This window comes from Pangasianodon hypophthalmus, chromosome 8 (genome assembly GCF_027358585.1).
Source record: "Pangasianodon hypophthalmus isolate fPanHyp1 chromosome 8, fPanHyp1.pri, whole genome shotgun sequence".
Lineage (NCBI taxonomy): Eukaryota > Metazoa > Chordata > Actinopteri > Siluriformes > Pangasiidae > Pangasianodon > Pangasianodon hypophthalmus.
Genome location: NC_069717.1, coordinates 22,255,778 through 22,271,876, shown reverse-complemented (window position 1 = coordinate 22,271,876; position 16,099 = coordinate 22,255,778). Strand labels below are relative to the sequence as shown.

Genomic DNA, 16,099 nt, shown 5'->3' with positions numbered 1-16,099 from the left:
AAGAAACGTGATCACATAATATAAACTCCAGATATTCCATGATAATGTAAAAGGTTCTCATTATATTACTGACTTATTTTAGTTAAACATGAACATAAATTATTATTCATCAGTCAGTTCCTATATTCTGTATCTCAATCATAAACCTTCATTATTATATTAACCTTTTTGTGATGATTCCTTTATTTCTTAATTCAATGTAAGAATCTAATTTTTATGTATGAGCTTTTCTCTGTAATCGTGAATAATACAATCACAGTTTTGCCATCAGCTTCTACTATATAGCCATATATTAGAAGCACTAAGCATATTTTGTGTATTGAAATATAATTTGTATGGATGTATCATACATCTATGTTACATCATCATCGTTTTTAACTGCTTGCAAAATGTCTTATGGTAACTTCTTTATAAATCTGCGCTATTAATTTAATCTATTATTGTATAAATTATTCATTACCTTCCTTAATCCCATTTCACACACAAACAATCTGTATTATATAATAAACATAAAGATCACTGCGTGTTTCCCATTATCATCAAGCTGTTCTTATCCGAACACATTCAGTCAATCGGGCCCATGAATCGCACGCACATTTGTCTTGTCATGAAAATGACACTGGACATGGCACTTATAGTCCATTATCTCATAGTAAGCACTTCAGAAACATTCTGATCATGTATGGACAACGTGCAGACCATTCTTTAGTGCTGTGTACTGTAGTAAGGAAATGAGAGGAGTTCACTTACTGTCCATAAGCCTCCAGTTGAGTAAGGGGTCGTAGACGAAGGCCTCCAGCACGGCCATGACACTGTCTCTGTGCTCTCTCAGCACCTCCATCACCGTGTGGCACGTAATCCGGTAGTTTCCATCCAACCCCGTCACCTGAGAACACAAAGAAGGGGCAAGTCAAGTAAAGAAATGAATAAAGAAATTAAGACAACTGTGCCTTATGAATGAAAACATACCTTGCTAACTCAAACTCTTAAAATAGTTGTAAGAGCCAATGCATTATAAATGTAATGAAAGATGATTTTGGACCTTGTCTCTACAATAAGTATACCACTATAATTTTGCTACACCAGTATACACATGACAAAATTGCCTTCAATGAAACATACACACTTATACTGCAGTGTTATATCATTTAGTGTCTTTTGATTTGAAAATACAATGCTGTAAACAGGTACTATAGGGTACTGCCGCAGTGATATCGGATCGAATTGTACAGTAATCACACCATTTAACCCCACGTGTCACGTTTCTTACCTCCATGGCATTAGTCAGCATCCTAGTCAACCTGAAGGGGATTTTCTCTGGGAATTTCTCTCTGGTCATGGCAACCTTAAATACAAATCCAAATTTCAGTTGTAGGCAAAACCACAATTACATGACGCAATTACACAATTACAACCACCTTACACTGTTGTGTTGTAAAACTTGCGAAACATTTTACCTCAAAGCAATCTCCAAAGTCGATGTGGAGGATCTTTCCACTCAGCCTGTCCAGCATCAGATTAGAAGGATGTCTGTGTATGTAATAAAAGACCATAACTTACAGCGTGTTCTTTAAATGTGACTTAATTCTGGAATAAAACATCACCGGGTGTGCTGTTGTAGAAAAATAATCAACAATGGGGCGGTGTGATGTGCGCGACATGAAGTGTTGCCACCCTCAAGTTAATTATTCTTCCATAACAGCACATCCATCTCGAAGTGTTATGGGCAGGTTGTCTATGGCTAACATTAGAGACTCCTTCCAAAAACAACTAAAACAACATCTCCTCACAACTTCACCACATAAGCGATAGCCCACTTTATTTATATATTTATTTTTTAATCAATTCATGTGGAGCATATAAGTCAAGTGTAAATTCTAATGTATTAGAACAAGCACATTGATGTAAACCTGTGATATGCCTTACAGCCGGAGCTATTGTCAGAGCCACTGTTATAGAAAATTAACCAACATCTTCTGACCAATAAGAATAGAGAATTCAACAGCTCTGTGGCGCAAATTATTTCAGGTGTCAATATTGTCATAAGCTTGACTGTCTGTACCTGTCTCCAAGTCCTAGGATATATCCAACCATGGACATCACAGCGAGGGAGCGAGTGTAATTGGTTCTCCTGTCAAACCACACCTGCAGAAAGAGAACTCATTAGGAGTCTGATTTTTTAGGTCATGTAATAATATGATATATGGGAAAAAAAAAATTAAAACATGATTTCAGTATGCATGGGTGTTACTATAATATGCTATAAGTATTTTGAGGAAATATGTCTTGCCACACTTTTCTTAGTATCCTGCAGGGACAGAGGTTACAAGGTGTAAGTGTAAAGAGAGAAGAACACACCTCTGAGCTGGGACTCTTAAGCCACAGCAGCTTGGCAAGGTCATCTCCTGCTGTGTTGTTCACTGCATGCTCAAACACCTCTACTTTCTCCATAAGGGTCAAGTGGTCATAGTCTGGAGCCATCTGAGAAGAAAAAAAAAAAAAGGCACACAGTTTTCAATATAAGTATCTCATAATGAAGAGGTGATCTTCACTGGATCACAGTGGATCAGATTAAACAGTGTGTTAGATTTGAACGACATCATGGTTTTGTGTACCCTGAGCATAATGCGGTGTTCGATGTTCAGCAAGATCTTCTTCTTTTCGCGGTAATCTCGAATCAGAGCGTGCAGCGTGTCACAATGAGGAACCCAACCAATCAGGCCAGAATTAGTGGACAAAGGAATCACTGCATACCGCTGGATGCTATACACACACACACACAAACACACACAAAACTGAATCATGGAAGCTAAAGCACTACATTTCCATACATATTCACATCTGACCTGATTGGTAAACACAGGTTTTATGCAGGTTTACATTATATGGTTATCTATCTGTGTTTTAAATAAACATCTCTGAAGTCGTATTTACAACCTGATCTGCACTCCTTGAATCATTTCAGTTAGTACAGATATTTGCTCTTCTCTCATTCAGAGAGTCAGAGTTTACTTTTTGAAGTTATATGTATAAATTCACGAGTTGTGTAAACCTTATTTGCAACTGTGTGTATGCTGAACCTGATCTGCGCCCCGTGAGAGTCAATGACTCCTTCGGTCACTACCACGATTTGCTCCTCTCCCGTTCAGTGTCTGAGTCGGTGAATCTTTCACACCTGGCCAACAATCGCTCCTCTCTCGTTTAGTGAATCAGTTGTCAGTGGGTTCAGTGAGTCCTATTCAGGCTTACTCAATCAGAGCTGTTCAGCAATGATTAAATTAGCTATTTTATACTACCACACATTTGGGCAAACCACACCAAAACTGGTGAGAGGATCTGAAAGTGTATCCTTTATATGAATTCAAATGACTCAAATCACTGGGGAAAAAAAAAAAATCATAAATTCAATTTCTATCTCTTACTGTTACACTGCATCGCTATAAATCTCTGTCTCTTCACTAAACTCCTCCCCTCAACACCAATTAACCAACACTTAGCAAGTGCAACTAGGTCCAGGACAATATTTCATGCCTGTATAAGAGCAGTTGAATATAAATATACACCTGATGTGATTGAGGAGGACTATTTTTGTATAGCAGTATGAGCAGTAGATAAACCAAATATTAAAAGTGACACAAAAGGCTTTGACGTGCCTCAGATTCTTGCGGAGAGATGCCGGGTCATTAGCCAGGAGGGTGTTGACAAGCCCGAAGAGTTGCATGACCCTCTCGTCTTGCCGTAGATCTTCGTGACCCTTAAGCAGGAACATGAACTCGTGCCCATTGCTGCCTGTAGGGAGCAGTAGAGAAACAGTTAAAATAAGTAAAACAGATATGATCTCACATACACTGTATTGGAATAGTAATAACCATGAAGCACGCTACTCAGACACACTAAACCCAGATGTGCTTTCCATAAGTTTTGGATTGTGTTACACATTAAATCTAAGTCAAGCACTCCACAGAGTTCAGTGAGGACAAATAAAATGATACGTGCTGAAAGACTGCTAAGCTACAGAGTACAGTAAGATCCCACTACCACTAAATTGAACCTACTTACGGCATGCTGAACAAACTCAATAAAAAAATACAGCGAACGGTCTCTATATATTCAGCAGATGCTTCAAGTTGTAAAGCCTTTCTGCTGGTTTGAAGCAGATTTTTTTGTATTACTGGAACTGTTCAAGTTACTGCTCCCCATGGGCAGACAGGGACAATGGAGGTGTTCAGAGCAGCCATTAAAAGCTAAAGCAGCAGAGCATGCGTAATGGAAAAAAGTGATGGAGGGAGACGGCCCGAAAGAGGCAGTCAGACGGAGCTGTCAGCACTCAATGACAACTGCAGACAGATAAATGCACTGTCTGGCGAAAAAAAAAACAAAAAAAACTCAGTTCAGAGAATGAACCTGGGCTGCTAGATCAGCAGGAAGCATGAGAGAATGTGTGTAGGCCTGAACTTCAGGCTGCTGCTGTGCACATCATGATGTGTTTGGCCAGTTGCTGGGTGGGAAGCAGTTTATAGGTCTAATGATCTAACTGAACAAGGTAGAAGAAAAATTATGATCTCAGCTCAGGTATCTAGAAGTATTTGTATTTGCATTGGACTTATTTTCTCCCCAACTGATACACTGCTGAAACAAGGACGGTTAAGACAATAGCTGTCTTCTGAACAGTGCCAGGCCCTAAAATGCCACCCACAATGGCACATGTAGCTGGCATCACAGGTCAAATACTGTGACAAAAAATTCTGATTCTGATTGCTAATATGCGCAGTAACAAAGTTTGCACGACAATTAATTTTTACACATCGACCAGTAATTTAAAAAAAGCAGTCGATGAGTTGTCTTTTCCAAAGTTAAAACAAAAACTGATTCAGGACATTATTATTTTATTAGTGCAGTTAAGTTCAGATAAACAAAATAAAGTGCAATAAATGTGCAAAATAATAAATATATGTCCCAATTCTTAAAATGCTCAGCTGAAATTGCTGATTCTGAAAGTGTGATTGCGCAGCACAGAAGCTTATATCCATCAACAGCCTCAGCATCATCTGAAAAAAGTCTGGATTGGCCTCTGCAGACTGTGTTTGCCTCTGCAGAATGTGCTCTTTTGCACAGTGCTGGTAATGAAAAACTTCACTTTGCCACAGGGCAAAGATTTTATTTAAATTTTATTTCACTTTAAATGAAAAGAAAAATAATCGTGGGAAGAATTTCTTCAGGAGGAAATGGGAATGGGAAAAAAAAATCTGGCACATACTTCCACACTTCATACAAAGTGATATCAAACAAAAGAAAGCAAAAGAAAAGAATAAAAAAAAGTACATTTTCCCAATGTAGTAGACTGACAGTTTTTCAGTGTAGAACTGTCTGCATCTATTCTGAAATATTTTCAGAATAACACAGTACATTTCGAGTTCTTTTTTCCACTACCTGATTAGCCAACATCCCCACAGTGGGGATTAGTGAATGTATTAATTGACTAGTCCATGCAACCCCTACTGTGATGCTCAGTCTTTCAGGATACTATTATGGCCTTTATTATATAGCCCTATACAAACAGGCAATAACGTCCTTAAAAGATTTCACTTGTCATTCATAAAATGTGTGTTTTGTTGCATTTTAGGTAAATTCTCTATTCTGCATCTTGGCCTTACCCATGATGGTCAGCTTGCGTGGTCTCTGTTTGGAGGTGATGACCTGTAGTGAAGGTGCGATGGACTGGATGCGTATGATTGGCTGGTTGGGGTCATAAGTGCCGGGCACAGCAAGCTCCAGGTCACGACACATGAGCAGTTTAGGCGAGACATACTGCAGCTCCAGAGACGTGAGCTGAGGACAAACAGATATGAAAGCAGACATGTTAACACAAGTTATCTCTTTCTGTCTGTCTCACTTTCCTCTTTAGTCCTGTCAATCTTCAGGTCTGTGCTATAGAGCTGTTTTCCTTGGCTGGATCCAATAAAAAAATATAAAAACAGCAGGTAAGGCAGTGAAATTCACACCACCTGAAATAACATCATACAACAACAGCACAATCCTTTTCTTAGGAATCCCTGTTTCTTGTCACTCAAGGCAGAAAAGTAGAAAAAAATTCCTGAAACATAATATCACTGAGAAAATAAAAGGCCTTAGGCAGGCTACAGGCTTTAACTGATTGAGACAAATCAAAATGTCTCTAAAAACCATTAGAGAAAAGGATTATTAATGTTGATTAAAAACAAAAGAGAAAAGTATACTGATTGAGATGGGTGTGTTGGCAGACTGTGTTTTTGTAATATTCGATAAAAAACATAACATGATCTATTTTTTTTTTTAAAATGGCCATATGGGCAGCAGTTTTGCATTACGTGCCTTTGTAGTTTGTATTTAACTGTAACAGAGACCAGTGACAGCTGGTCGTGATATTAGATTGGGAGGGCTAAAATCTATCAGTAAATATATCAACGGCTCAACAATGAGACTATTAGGGTTAAGCAATGCATTATATCATGAGGTCTCATCAGTTACATAATAAGAATGTTATGGGGAAAACTATTACACACACACACACTCTTAAAGAAAGACAGGCAGCTGCATTCGTGATAATGTCTGACTGGGTTCATTTCCCGTTCGAAAAAAAAAACCAAAACACTACACTTCCAGGTCTGTTGTCTGTCCTTCTGTGTGATTTGTATTTGACTGGACAAAGTGTGCTTAGGCTGACTTCTCCTCCAAAGGCATTTTGGGGAAAAAGAACAACAGAATAAATAATCCACCTTGTTTTTGTCCACTACACCCGTGATTGTATTTCACATGCACCTTCTCAATAACTGGTGATGATACATTTCTGATGCATCAGTGACATTAGCTAAAAAACTTCAGCCCAGACGAAGATCAAACCTAAGGATGAAACTACAATCTGAGCTAGAAAGAAATCAGCCCCAGCCTTGCTTCTTCATACCATTCTGTGTATTTTTTTTTGCAAGCAGCAGTGGTGCTGTTGCGCTTAGTTTCACAAAATATACCTTTTCTTCTTTAAAATACGGGTAGGATTAGCCCTGCTAATGCATTTATACCAGTTGATCCTGATAGAGAATGGTAAAGCACTAACAGAGTGGTCATTATTAGGCTCACCTGTGGAAGCTGCTTGGCGATTCTACGGAAGACATGATAATAAAGGTCCCAGGCCTGGGTCAGGTCCTTCACGTTACCCGAGCGCATGTACTTCCTGCACCAGTCCTGCGCCTCCATCAGATCACGACCGTATGCCTGTAAAAACACAGGCTTGCTTACAATAGTGCAATGTCATAGCATTTGAGAGACTGCACACTCAAACTCTTACTGTATATAGGAATTCAGAGTCTTCTCTGAATTCAAGCTTCCTTCCTGAAAATGCATGCACTGATACAAAACCTGCTTGCAGTCTGTTCAAATATATACAAACTATAACTACATTTCTGGCTGAAAAGCCCTATTTATATAATAGTTATTTCTGCATAAGCCTGTACTCAGAGAGAAGACTGCATACCTGATTGAAAGAGGTCTCTTTTAGGGTCTGAGGTCCTCTCTCCATCATTGCATGTAGGGGCTCCAGCACAGCAAACATGCCCTTGACGTTCCTTTCACCAAAATACAGACGGGACGCCTCCTCCAAGCCCTCATGCCACATCTCATGCCACAAGATAGCTACCCTGATCAGCTCCTCACTCACCTGCAAAGGAAGTAACCCAAAAAAACACACGTGTAAACCAGAGCACTACTGAGTCTGTAGATGAAGTAGATATGTTATATATTGAATGCTAGGCTGATTTAAATTAAACTAAAATCCCTTAAGTTTAAACCCCTTCCCCTGCCTTTTCCTGGAGTTATGATCACATTTTTCCAAATGCAGCCCCACTCTCTTTTAACCCTATTTAGATTACAATCACTTCAAAAGAAATGGCATTTTTCAGACAGACATCAAGTATTATAGCATTTTTAAGCTTACAAGCTAATTTAACTTAACCAGTAATTTAGAATAAAGGGTGGAAGGAGGGTATAAAAATGTATACCACATGACTGTTGAATTAATGAATTTCATCTAAGTGTAATTATATCTGAGGTAAAAACAAAGAAGGACATATATTTTTTGATATGGCGAAGTTTGACATTTATGGAAGGAGTCTCAAGTGTCAGCTCTCAGAAATGCTCAGTAAGTTTCTCTCCACAAGAGTCTTCAGGACAGAGGACTGTGCTTCTGGTTTCTCGATAAGAAGCTGCAATATATATTTTTTTAATGTCAGTGAAGAACTTAGTTCTCAGTTCAGCTATGTTAAGCTACTTGGCTTTTGCTTTGTTTTGTTTTTTCACTGGTCTTCACTCCCATCACTTCTTTTCCCACTATGTGTGTGTATGTGTATATGCTTGTGTTTGCATGAACATACCATGATGGCTTGCTGAACCAGTGTGTTACAGTGCTCACACATGTTCTTCAGGATTTTATTGGCAGCATTGTGGCGAGCTGTGGTGGTGGACTTGGACGCCACAGTCAGTGGGTAGATCAAAGCCTGCAGACATAGACCAAGTACCCATGATTTGTAGGGAAGCATATTTAAACATTTGACGTACATATTTTTAAGTGTTTTGAAATAATTCTCAAAAATAAAGAAAGCTACACTGATTTACATAGCTGTTAACTTTTTTCACACTTCAGCAGAGCTAAAAAAAAAAAAAAAGATTCATTTTCTTCCAAGACTGCATTCTTGGAGATTTTATATTTCTTAATGAAAAGGTAAGTTAATATACTGAAAATAATTACTGGAGAATGAAAGCTTAACTACATTAAGAGATGCTGCAAAGTACCACAAGTATGAGTGCAATGTTCTGGTAAGATCCGGTACTTAAACATCCTCAGTTCAGGTAACTTGCAGTTACCTGTGGGTGGTAGCGGCCAATGTCAGTGAGTAACTGATGAATGAGGCGTCCCACCAGCGGGCGAGGAGTATCGATACGAGCAATCAGCTGAGGAATAACCTGACCCAAAGAGAAAGGGAATGGTTAGGAGGAAGAGAAGATGTGTATGCGTGAAAAAAGTGACTACAGAAAGGTGCAAAATCTTACCTGTAACCACGTATCTATCTGTATAGTTTTGATTCCTTCCACAAGAGCTTCATTCACTTCAGGCCAATGGCCATAATCAAACCACAAGGTCAAAACTCTGAAGCAGAGAAGGTGATCAGATTTAAAACAGAAAAAAATATAGGATGGAATAATGATCACTATGGAATATAAAAAGCAATTACAGTTATGTCCATAGACTTTCAGTAAAGACTGGCACTAGCACAAGAGGGCACCCTCTTCACATAATATACAATTTGAATCATCATCATGTTTGTTTTATGCATTAGCTCACCTCAGTGTGTCCTGCAAGTTGTTTCCACGTGACAGGGATATAGATCGGAAAAATCCCTGCACAGCAGGAACTGTGTACAGCAGCAGAGTCTTGGACAAATCCTATTCAACAGACACAAAAATGTCGAATCAACCCCTAGAAGCACATGTAACTCCGAATTTCACCATTTCTGGAATTCGTCAGCGTTGGCTAGTATCACCGTAACATTTCCTTATTGCTTAAGACACAAGCACCAGGCATGAAATTCTATAAATCATGAAAAAATACTTGCATTGACCTATGTGGTAGTTCTTTGTACTGGATTAAATATTATGTTTATGTAGCAATTAGTACTGCAAGTTTACCAGGTGTATAGCGTTTTTCTGTAAAAGGGTGATGACAGAAATAAAGCCAAAAACATACCACATCCTAATGAGTGAACCATTCAAGCTGACATAGTATGATGATTAAAAGATCATATGTTCATTCCTCAATCAAGCAAAAACAACAATTTGACATCAAGTTTAATAATAATGAATAATAAATGAGCAAATGACCCCTATGGGAACTGCACGAGAAACATTTTCTTCACTGTTTAAACTGTCTGTCAATTAATCACTGTACTACTTGCTGACACCAAGGTACAGAAATCTCAGTGTTGGCCCACGCTTACAAAAATAGTTCTTCCAAAAATTGAAATTAATGAAAGCTCTTTGGGACCAGCACACCTGGCCGAAGTATCACTTTATTCATAATATGCACTCACCATCCACTTTATTTGGAACAGCTGTACCCCTGTTCATTCATGCAATTATCCAATCAGCCAATCATGTGGCAGTAGCGCAGTGTATAAAATCATGCAGATCATGCAAAAGCTTCAGTTATTATTTATATCAAACATCAGAATGGGGGGAAAATATGATCTCAGTGACTTTGGACGTGAAATGGTTGCTGATGCCAGACAGGCTGGTTTGAGTATTTCAAAAGTGCTCGTCTCCTGGGATTTTCATGCAAAAGAAAAAAAAAAAAAAAAAAAAAAGAGAGAGAGAGACAGTCCTGCAGGCAGACAGAGCTTGCTGAAGAGAGAGGTCAGAAGTGAATAGCCAGACTTTTTCAAAATGACATAAAGGCTATGGTAACTCAAAACACTACTTTGTATAACTGTGGTGAGCAGAAAAGCATCTCAGAATACAGTGGGCACAGACTCACCTACACTGTAGCCTCAGATTCCTGTTCTTGACTGACAGGAGAGAAACCTGATGAGGTCTTCTGCTGCTGTAGTTCATCTACCTCCAGGTTAGACGTGTTGTGTGTTTTGAGATGCTTTTCTGTTCACCACTGTTATAAATATTTGAAATATCAGAACCTACCTGTCAACTTCAACCAGTCTGGCTATTCTCCTCTCACCTCTGTTATCAACAAGGCATTTTCGCCTGCACAACTGCCACTCACTGGATTTTTTTTTTCTTTTTGCATCATTCTGAGTAAACTCTAGAGACTGTTGAATGTGAAAATCCAAGGAGATCAGCTGTTTCCCCCCCATTCTGATGTTATGACATGAACATTAACTAAAGCTCTTGACCTGTATCTGCATGGTTTTATGCACTGCATTGCTCCCACATGATTGGCTGACTGGATAAATACATGAATGTGTGGGTGTAGAGGTGTTCTTATTAAAGTGGCCATGAGTGATTGCACTCTATTTGAACCTCACCTCGTTGACTTTTTTCTGGCCAGGTGAAGGCACTGGGCTGTGATCAGCGCTGTCAGCTTCGCTATCACTGTTGCTGGCCTCGCTGTTGGCGCTGGCACCACTAGCGCCGCTGGCGTGCCGGAGCTTCTTCTTCTCGTCCCGGCCTTGGTTCTGATGCTTGTAGTGCAGTACGGCCTCGAAGTTCATTACAGCCCAGGCGTGCCAGGCCTGTATGGGTTACAATCAATTTGTTTGCTTTCACTAATAAGTCTTACTACTTTAGACAAAATCTTACATTCACAGGATGTTCAAAAACATTTTGTGCTCCCTTCAAAAAAACACTACACAGAAAAATCTGAATAGTTCCAGTACAACTGTGGCTGATAGTTAATTACTTTTAAGACCATATTATATAATTACATGTGTAATAATATCTAAAGCCAAAAAAAAAAAAGATGTTTTGGAGGTGCTGACATCCATAATAATAGGAACTGAGTCAATAGTAGCAGTCATAGAGGAGCTTGCTCTGATTCATTCACTTACTTAAACAGAACAATCTGTTTCACCACATTTTCTTTAAAAAACAAACAGTGACTAAACACAACTGAAGGTTCTTTTCATGTGAGATATGAAAAGAGCCACTACACGCTGAGGAAATACTTAGCTAAACACTAATGGCAATTTGGAATATGGTTTAAAAACTGGTCACATCGTGGAAACTCTAGCCCACGCTGTCCTGTGAAGTATGAAAGCTCACCTTGTACCAGTTACGGTCATGCTCTGTGGAGTGACTGTAGTACTGAAGCACTTTCGGTATGGTGCTTTCGTTAATGCCCTGAAGACTCAGCTGCCATTCACCTAACTTTAAGAAACACCTGCACAGACGGAAGAGGAGAGCAATGAGTCAGAGAGTGGGCAATGGGAAGACAGGCCTCTTGTTAGCTTCCAACATTTGCATCACTTGTGAAAGATCACAAAATAAGGGAATTTATTTATCCAGCTGTGAACTGAAGTCCTTTAGGACGCTCATCTTTTATTTGATTCTTTCTTGGTTCTGTTGTATCTCTTACTTGCTAGAATAGTCCTACTATACTCACAAATCCCTACTGGCAACCAGACGAACGTCATCCCACCTCCATATACTGCAGCGTTCCAATTCAAAGGTCTAAAGTGCAGATTCTCAGGAAATTTAGTCTTATTTCATTACCCTGTTATTCAAAAGCTCACATTTTGATTTGACAAAAAATTTATTTTCCAACAAGATAATTAAACAAAATGAGCTATGTGGGAAAGACTAAGAATGATGTACTGGCAGACGGAAGGAAACAGTGTAAGATGGGTTTTAATAAGTTTGATTTGCCATCCTTGGATGTCATTAAGGAAGTGACGGAATGGAATTTATTGAACACTCCGGAGATGCTTTTTTTCCCACTCACATGTGCAATGATTACAGTATTCAGGCCAAACTCTATTCCATTTGTCCTTCCTTTGCCATAAATACTGTATGTGCTGGGAGAGGCTCAAGGAACTCAGGATTCAGACTGTTTATGAGAGTGTGGGCCAGAGGTACGACCCGCCTGCTCTTCTTACGAGCAGCTCTCGCTGTGAAAGGCAGAGCCAGCTAGAAGTCCACATCCACTAACACTGTGCTGTACTTTCTACTGTGCCAAACCACAGAGTTATGCAATTTCGTTTAGTCATATACAGATCATCATGCAAAGCTACCGCACTTTAAGCCTGAGTAAAAGAGGCTGTGAATGAGGGCCAATAACTCTCAGCAATAACAAATCTTGGCAGGATAAGGCAATGGTGCAATGAGCAATTTCCAATGCCAGTTTCTTTGTGGGATCAAATACTGCTCAGGTCCTTAGGTGCAATTAAGCATGCTTTTATTCTGTCTATCAAGTAGACAGTGGATAAAAGGGCTCTCTTTAATACCACTTTCTCACTGGACATTGTAGCACAGCTCAGCAAATTGCCCATGATCCTACATTTTGTCATAATTTCCACCGCAAGGCAATCTGTGCTGAATTTGGTTACCTGGTTACCAGGACGAATGACTGGAGATAAAAAAAAAAAAAGTGCAGACTGTCTAATGATTCAACTCAATTGTCACAGAACACTACTGATCATGTTCATGGCTAGAACTGTTCACCAACATACAATCACCGACCACTTTATAAGGAGCACCTGTACAGCTGCTCATTCTTGCAATTATCCAATCAGGTGGCAGCAGCACAATGCATAAAATCATGCGGATGTCAAGAGTTCACATCAAACATCAGAATGAGGAAAAACTGTGACCTCAGCGGCTTTGACTGTAGCATGGTTGGTTGCTGTTGCCAGATGGGCTGGTTTGAAAATTTCAGAAACTGCTGATCTAGCATTTTCATGCACACCAGCTTATTGTGTTAACACAGAACTGTGCGAAAAACCAAAAAAAAAAAAAAAAAAAAAAAAAAAACACATCTAGTGAGCAGCAGTTCTGTGGGTGGAAGCCAGGAGAGAGGTCAGAAGAGAATGGCCAGACTGGTTTGAGCTGAGAGGAAGGCTACAGTAAGTTAAATAAACTACTCTTTACAACCATGGTGAGCAGAAAAGGATCTCAAAAGGGTGGAAAAGTCCTGAAATATACTACAAGATTTCTTTAAAACATGGTATTCTACTTTTTTTTTTTTTTTTTTAAAGAAATCTGATAAAATAATATTTCTACATTGTTTTAATATACTACTGTTAAACTACAAGTCAATTAAAAAATATTCTACCAGTTTCTTTAAATAATTGAACACCAGTAGTGTTGCTGCAACATTATACTATTTAATACCAAAATTTTAATAAATGCCATGCTGTTTGATGTACTGCAATTATTTTAGATCTATATTCAAACAAGCAATATTCAGAAATTAAAGTTAAGATTTATGCATACAATTTACTCTTCATTTGTACATCTTAATTTTTCCTTCATTTGTAGCAATGTCAGCTGTAGTGCTGAAAAAACTTGCAGGTGCAAATCCAGCTCCTGGATATATTCTCGCCAAAAATATTTCTTGTACAGTGTGAACCGATTTAAGGCTCCAAAATACTGAGAACAAGCCCCCATCATGGCAGGAATGAGAAAGAAAGAACTTGTGTGATGACCATCCATCATGGTCACAAAATAAGAATGGGTGAACTGACTGTAAAATGTAACACACACATTAACAAAGATTAGAAATCAACTATCAGGAACAGGAGACTTTCTGGCTTCATTTTAATTCTTGAACAAAGTTTATTGTCCAAGGAAGAATGGCTGAATGGTCCAGGATTCACCTTCATCAGGAACTGTCCGAAATGAATATCAGTTTAAAAGTGCAAAAGTATATATATAAAAAAAAAAAAAAAAAAAAAAAAAAAAAAAAAAAAAAACAAGTTTGCAGACTTTACAAGATTTCTATAGAAACCCAAAACAAACTACTAAACAGTTAAGTGAGGAAATTGCTATCCTTGAGCTTAAGCAGGACTTATGTACCTCCAAACTCCTGTCTGTGAGACAGGCAGACATGGCTATGAGAGAAGGCAGAAAATTCCAGAGAAGCCCATGCGGCGGGAACCAGGTGTGCACCATTCCCGCACAACCCATCATTGCCGAATTATTTTGGGGTGAAAGTATGCCAGAGCATCTGTAGAGGGAAAGGTGCAGAACCTTATCAGACAGACGTTCAGCCCCAGTCAAATTCCATAAATGCTGCAAAGGCTCCAAGCTACAGTTACGACATGACCGAAGATTCCTGGCCACATTTCCACAGCCTCTCTGCATGACCTTAATCATACTGTACGAGGGAATGTGGCTGGCGCTAATGTGACAAAAGGTGCTGTCAGCTGAAGAGCCAAACACTTTATTTAGATGAAGGAATGAAAACAGCACAGTCTGCAAGTGCTTTCTTAAAAAGACTGCAACTTAATCCTTGAATCTGATTGGTCAGAAGGTGATGATTAATTATTTATGACTGCAGCTCTGACAAAAGTGTTTGCTGTAATTTAAATCACAGGTTTATATTAATGAGCTTCTTCGAATACCTTATTGTTTCTATAGTAACAACTTACTCACAAAGACTTGTAATGCAGATGCTCCGCATAATTTATAACTAAAAGTAAATTTAGTAAATAATCTTATTTAACAAAGAACTGAATAGAATCTGACTGATTATAGCTGCTGTAATGTAAATGATAACAAGAACTAAGTTGTTTTGTGGTTGTTCCACAACATTAAACATAGCTATAAACCTGACAAAAGCATGATGTGTTCTTTAATAAATTAAAAACTGCAATGGTTAGCAAATCACTTTGATATAAGAGGAACATCATATTTGTGATGTTCTGTAATTGGAAAATAATTAACTTCAGGTGGTAACAGTAACTCCACTTTGTATCAGGCTGCATCACACCACCCTGTCATTGATTATTTTCCTATAACAGCACACCCGGTCATGTTTTATTCCTCACTTAAAGCTGTCCACAGTTCATCTATTAGGGAGTTCATACTCAGGAATGATTCTGGGTTTGGTTGGGGAAGTCATCCATCGTAGGTTTGTTTTGACATAGAAGAATTCCCGGATAATGGTACGGGCAAAGCCTTTCAGTCAAAAGTTGCTTGCACTTAAACTATAAAAAATATATATGTGGTTACTTGCATTTGGTTGACTTTCCATATATCAAGAAGGCACTCTGTCTCCTCTGTAGACCACAATATCCATTTCTCTTTCATTGTGAAACTTAAAAGAGTAAGTAACAAGACCAGTTCAACCAATCACGATAACTGACGCCAGGCCCCAAGAGTGGATTGGTTTCACTCACGGTGTTGTCCACACCCAAGTTCATGTGAAGCAAATGGCAGAGGACTAGAGATCAGTTCCTTAAAGTGCACTCAGGCCCAGGAAAGGAAAAGCACAATTATGAAAGCATCCTTAGTTTAATGTAGTAAAGTACTTTGACACTCATTTGCAGTGTCTGAATTCATTCCATACTCATCATATAGTGCACTATTTAGGGTACAGCCAATCATATTATTATTCATTATT

At 38.8% G+C, this 16,099-nt stretch overlaps 1 protein-coding gene across 4 annotated transcripts in view; it reads right to left on the bottom strand.

The window, feature by feature from the left end:
- mtor (mechanistic target of rapamycin kinase) overlaps positions 1–16,099 on the bottom strand; it is a 92,444-nt gene that overhangs the window by 1,597 nt on the left and 74,748 nt on the right. For all 4 annotated transcript variants that reach the window (XM_026925220.3, XM_053236008.1, XM_053236009.1 and 1 more), the window contains 16 exons: positions 11,800–11,917; positions 11,064–11,270; positions 9,371–9,471; positions 9,079–9,175; positions 8,893–8,991; positions 8,403–8,525; positions 7,508–7,690; positions 7,114–7,248; positions 5,655–5,829; positions 3,654–3,789; positions 2,616–2,763; positions 2,359–2,481; positions 2,063–2,145; positions 1,458–1,530; positions 1,271–1,345; positions 751–886 (listed from right to left, as the gene is read on the bottom strand). In XM_026925220.3, coding sequence (XP_026781021.1) covers positions 751–886; positions 1,271–1,345; positions 1,458–1,530; positions 2,063–2,145; positions 2,359–2,481; positions 2,616–2,763; positions 3,654–3,789; positions 5,655–5,829; positions 7,114–7,248; positions 7,508–7,690; positions 8,403–8,525; positions 8,893–8,991; positions 9,079–9,175; positions 9,371–9,471; positions 11,064–11,270; positions 11,800–11,917 — 2,012 coding nt within the window. The remainder of the gene's footprint in view (positions 1–750; positions 887–1,270; positions 1,346–1,457; positions 1,531–2,062; positions 2,146–2,358; positions 2,482–2,615; positions 2,764–3,653; positions 3,790–5,654; positions 5,830–7,113; positions 7,249–7,507; positions 7,691–8,402; positions 8,526–8,892; positions 8,992–9,078; positions 9,176–9,370; positions 9,472–11,063; positions 11,271–11,799; positions 11,918–16,099) is intronic.